Genomic DNA, 5,582 nt, shown 5'->3' with positions numbered 1-5,582 from the left:
AAAAAATGAAGCAAAAAGAATAAAACCAGAAGAGACGAAAAAGCAAACAAACAAAAACGAACTCATGTAGGGACGACGACATCATCGGCTCCCCCACAAATACCCCCACTATTATCCTCGATTTCCATAACCACGTCGCCCTCACAATCGAACGCATTTGGGGGATCCCCATGATGCTCCGGAATGGGACAACCATCATCCAGAACAGCTGCATTCTGGACTTCCCCTGTATGTACACGCGATGAACTAATTAAGCTACCCCCATTCTCGCCTCTGATTACCACATGTTCATCTTCCTCAGCAGCTCTCCTGGAACTTGTACCAGTAGACATCCGACTCGGCACTGGCACCGTACCTGCAATCGATGGCGCGGGAGTAGAAGGTTCATTTGCAATTTGTTTTTCACTAACAATAACGTTCGGTCGACGAGTCTGTACTCCTATAGTTGTCGACGAAGGACCCGAACTCTTTCCCATGTGCTGTCTGTTCGAACGTCTATTGGTATTCACAGGTGGCATAGAATTATCGTCCACAGCGTGTTCCCCCACAGTGACTTCCGGTTCCAGGGGCGCAAATCTAGAACCTGAAGCGATAGTAGGATTTCTAGGAGAGCCAGAAGTACCCCGCTGTCCAGACGCATCCCCAACTCGACCGATTTGACCACCTGGTGAGCCAACTGGTCGACGTTCCTTCCTCGTCGCAATCATCCATGGACCATAGGGGGCTGCACATTGAGCAGTAAAAGAAATGGGAGGTTGCATCCCCCATGAAGTATTACGGCCCCGGTCAACCCTGTTAGTGGTCACCTCTCCCTCTAAAATAGCCGGCTCTTCCTGAACCTCAGTTTGGCGCAGCTTAGGGCAAGCATCCTGCCGGTGACCATACAAATCACAAGCGAAACACACTAAGTGCATACCTTCATAAGCCACTTGCCAAACCTTTTCTTCTAGAGTGAATCGGGAGATGAGAGGCTTAGTAATATCGATTTCCACACACACCCTCGCAAACTTGCCCCTAGAGACAAGACTTGTAGTGTGATAAACCCGAACGGTTTTCCCGAGTTTATTCCCAATTTTACGCATGGTTAACAGGTTATAATATTCAACTGGCAAATTCGGGAACTGAACCCAGACAAACACTTTTTCGGTCGTATCATTCGTGGGGTCGAAATTAGGTACCCAGTCCTTAACAATGAGATAGTGGTCAAGAACCATCCATGGTCCTTCAAACTTGGCAAACTCAAGATCTTCAGCGGATCCAAACTTAACCAGGAAATAATTGTTCTCCAAAGCAATCAACTCAATCTTGCATTTCGGCCTCCACATAGAATTTAAACGCCTGAAAAGATAAGCATAGCCAACTTTCCGACCCATGACCTTCACTATGAGCGATTGTCTCCAAGGTTCTTTGATGCGCTCTTTCTCCTGATCGGTAAGTCTGATAGTGGGGCAAGTTGGATCGTCGTTAGCGTCCCTCAGATGTTCGTCTGCATCAGCCCCCAGGACATCTGTCTCACTAATGTTAGCAATCAGAAAAGGAGCAGTATTAGAACCTGATCCGACCACCGAATCAAGATACGACGGGCGATGGACAGCGGCCTCCCCAACCAAAGCCCGATCGAGCACCTCTCTCAATTGCCCAGCAACATCTCCTGCGTCAGTGCTAGCCTCCTTCACAGCCCGCTCATCCTCAATCTCAGATTGGGTTTCAGGCACCATTACGACCGGGGATGCCGAATCCAAAGAATCAACCACCGTTTGAGCAGTCGAAGGGGTTTCCGACATCAACTCCTCGGAAAAAGGCGTGGAAACCCCATCCCCCGAAACCGCTATCGAACCCTCGACAATATCCATCACCGATGGACCAGAAACATCACTTAGAACCTTTGTCTTTTTGGTACTACGCTCAAGCAGATCCTGGTCTTCAGCAGACCGTGTAGCAGAGAGAATTTTCCCGTTGTCGTTCATCGTAAACTTATTATTTCAAATCTTTCTGAGGGCCCAACCGGGTGTATATTTTATATAATTACTATAATACATTGTATGTATATTAGTATAATATATATATATATATATGCTAATTAAGCTACCATGCAGGCTATTTATTGTTAATACTTACAACTATCATTTCTTTAAAACTGATGTTATTTTTGTTATATATTACTACTGGTAGCATATACTAGTACACCTAACAACCAACATCAAAAGTCTAAAATAAACATCATTAAAAAAGTCATTTTATTGATAGCGGGAAAGGGCACAAAACATGGAAAAGAAATAGAAAAAAAGCATAGTATTGCATCTGGATAGGAATACATTACAATTTGAAACTAAAATCCATCTTATTAATATATATCAATCTTATTAAGAACAGTATCATATAAATGGTCTCATAAAATATTTACTTAATATTTGATAATTAAATAATAATCAAACTAATTTAATCTTAACATTTAGGCATATCCGGAGGTGGAGGCATCAACTTCTCATTTGTGCCATTTCCATCTTTGACTATAAACGCCATTTCCATTCCCCAACTTGTGTGCCGTTCTAAGTGACAATGCATAAACCATACACCTGCCAAAATTTATAATTAAGAAATATTAGTCCATAATTAAATACAATTCAACTTGATTGGAATCAAATAAGTCGATCTTATTAAAAAAAAAATCCCTTACCAGGGTTATTGGCTTTGAATCTGATGGCTGTCCAACCATTCTTAGGAACTGCAATTGTATTCTGGAGGGGAGGGTCGACAAGGTTATAGTTCAAAGGATCCTTATCCTTGTCAAAATTACCAAAACCCCATCCAACAACATAAAAGCTATATCCATGTAGATGCATCGGATGGTCAATTTCGGCCACTAGATTTGTCCCCTGTAAAACAAGCTCCACTGTCTCGTTATACTCAAGCACCCTCACTTCTGTTGTCCGGTTCGCCGTCTGTGAAATCGTCGAGAGATTACTCGCCGTGAAGTTGAAAACAAGAGGCGGGAAGCTAGGGAAGTTGTCACTGTAAACGCCGTCGATATGATAGTAGTATGCTTCAAGAATGTCGATTTGGGGTAGCACGAAGCTATTATTGTTCACGCTAGCGGCGAAGCGCTTTCCGTTAGGTCCAGTGCAAGTCGAGTTGGTGTTGTTGCACGACAATGTGTTGATTGAGACGGTGAAGAATAAATTGGTGGATATGTTCAAGGGGACGTCAATTGGGTGGTTTGCGTCCGCTAGGCTACGGAGGCGTCCAGTGAAGTTAACGGAGGCGTTGATGTCATTAAAGGCAGGGAGGACAGGGAAGGGCAAGGGAGAAGTGGGGGTGTAATTTCCGGCGTATTGCAGGACGGCGGTGGTGGTGGTGGTTCTGCCAAAAGATATTGCTCGAGCGGAGTTGTAGGCCTTGGTGGCCATGTAGTAGTGGTTAGGGGTTTGATTGGCGTGGAGTAAGAAGTCTATAGTTTGGCCGGGAGATATGGTGATATAGTCACTGGTTAAGGGCTTTGTGTAGGCGCCGTCCGTTCCCACCACCGTGATTTGGTGGTTTGCGATGGAGAAGAAGAGAATATTGTCCATTACTGCATTTACCATTCTCAATAGATAAGTCTTATCGTACTGCACAGTGAGCTTGTATGTATCTGTCATTATAAACACACAGAGACAAAGAAGTCAATTTCAATTTCCATCATATTTGAAATGGAAAATACTATGTATGCATACTTTTATTTTCTATTCTAACCTTCAAATTCTTGATGTAAACATTTTTTAAGGACTCGCATAATAAAAATAGTCCATCCTCATTTGTCATATATAATAAGAGTGAAGGAGTAGAATTTAGAACTACACGCAGAACACTTTTGAAATAGGTACAACCCATGTCCCTAGCGAGGATGGAGAAACTCTCCCCATCTCGGCCTTTGTTCCCCAAAAAGAATTTCGTCCCCACCCCCATCGAGGCAGGGAGAGAATTTTCTTATTGGGGTCGGGTTGAATTGTCGTCCCTAATTTTACCTGTCCTATTTATTGTTAAGAAAATACTATGTAGACTTCTATTTTTACTCCTAAAATTCTACACACTGCCAAATCCTTGATGTGAACACTTTCTGAAGACCCACATGATAAAAGTAGCCTTCTTTATTTGTAACAACAGGAAGTAAACATGAGGAAGTAGAATTTGGGAGTATACCTAGTAGAACTTTTATTATTAATAGGCCAAGCCAACTCCTTTTTGATTGGTTTTTTTAGCATTCTTTAATTATCTTTAAATTTAGGCTAAAGTGTCATTTCGCACCATGAACTATATTGGATTATTCATGCCGCACCTTGAACTTTCATAACGTCCATTTCGATACACAAACCATTAATTTTTTACATCTAGCATTTTTCACAGGTTACCAGGTTACTAATGTTGACGTGGCACAGGTAATTAGCTTATGTGGATTTTTTTTTTAAGTCGACCCAAAATTTTTAAGTAAACCCCAAAAATCAACGCCTCATGTGCCCCTCCCCCGTGCCTTTAGCCGGACCAGTGCTCACTAGACCAAATCACCACAGCCCCTTAGGTGTGACCACGGTTCGGTTCGAACCGAACCATGCACTGTACTAACCGAACCGGAACCAGAATCGCATTCCGGTTCCAGAACCGTAAATCATGCACCAAATGCAGTTGGCAGTAGCCATGAATCATGCCTACTGCCAACTGCCATGCATTATATATATATATATATATATACAACAAAAAAAAAAAGAAAAAAAGAAGGTTTGAACCGGCGGTTCTAACGGGAATTGGAACCTTAATATAAGGTTCCGGTTCCGGTTTGCAATTTTGTGGAACCGTGAACCGTCGGTTTGGAACTGGAACCGAACCCTAGTCATGTCTACAGCCCCTCGACAATCCACTGCTCCTCCCCTTCCTTGCGGCAACGTGCGCCGAGCCCACCGATGACCTACCCAGGGGTGACCGCACTTCGTTCCGGTTCCGAACCGCCGGTTCACGATTCCAAGGTTACACAAACTAGAACCGAAACCTTATATAAAGGTTCCGGTTCCAATTCAACCGGAATTTCATTTTTTTTAGTATATATAATTATATATAATATGTTTTGTTATTATAAAAACCATATTATAAATTATTTTTTTTATTATTTTGGCTACTACCTACTGGCAGTAGCTAAATATAGTTTTTTTTTTATATTTAGCTACTGCCAGTAGCTAAATGCCTAAATATAAGATTTTTTATTATTATTTTACGGTTCTGGTACCCGTTGGACTGGAAAAGGTTTAGAAGAAAATAAAAAAAATTCAAAAAAAAAAAGAAGAAAAAAAATCCAAGTCAACATAGATTACCTATAACTTGTAGGTAACCTGTAAAAATTGCTAGATGAAAAAAAATTAATGGTTTGTGTATCGAAATGGACCTTATGAAAGTTCAAGGTGCGGCATGAATAATCGAATATAGTTCATGGTGCGGGATGACACTTTAGACTTAAATTTATTTTGTGTTTAGTAGTACATTCAATGTAGTTTATATATATATATATATATATATATATATATATATATATATATATATATATATATATATATATA

At 41.3% G+C, this 5,582-nt stretch overlaps 1 protein-coding gene across 1 annotated transcript in view; it reads right to left on the bottom strand.

Moving 5' to 3' along the window:
* Nucleotides 1–2,416: 2,416 nt before the first annotated feature.
* LOC116020358 (laccase-14-like) overlaps nucleotides 2,417–5,582 on the bottom strand; it is a 5,691-nt gene continuing 2,525 nt past the window's right edge. The window contains exons 5-6 of the mRNA XM_031260836.1: nucleotides 2,678–3,631; nucleotides 2,417–2,576 (exon numbers count right to left, since the gene is read on the bottom strand). Coding sequence (XP_031116696.1) covers nucleotides 2,446–2,576; nucleotides 2,678–3,631 — 1,085 coding nt within the window. The 3' untranslated portion in view covers nucleotides 2,417–2,445. The remainder of the gene's footprint in view (nucleotides 2,577–2,677; nucleotides 3,632–5,582) is intronic.

The sequence above is a fragment of the Ipomoea triloba genome, chromosome 5 (assembly GCF_003576645.1).
Source record: "Ipomoea triloba cultivar NCNSP0323 chromosome 5, ASM357664v1".
NCBI classification, from domain to species: Eukaryota; Viridiplantae; Streptophyta; class Magnoliopsida; order Solanales; family Convolvulaceae; genus Ipomoea; species Ipomoea triloba.
The sequence above is the reverse complement of the archived record's forward strand: the minus strand, read 5'-3'. Positions and strand labels throughout refer to the sequence as shown.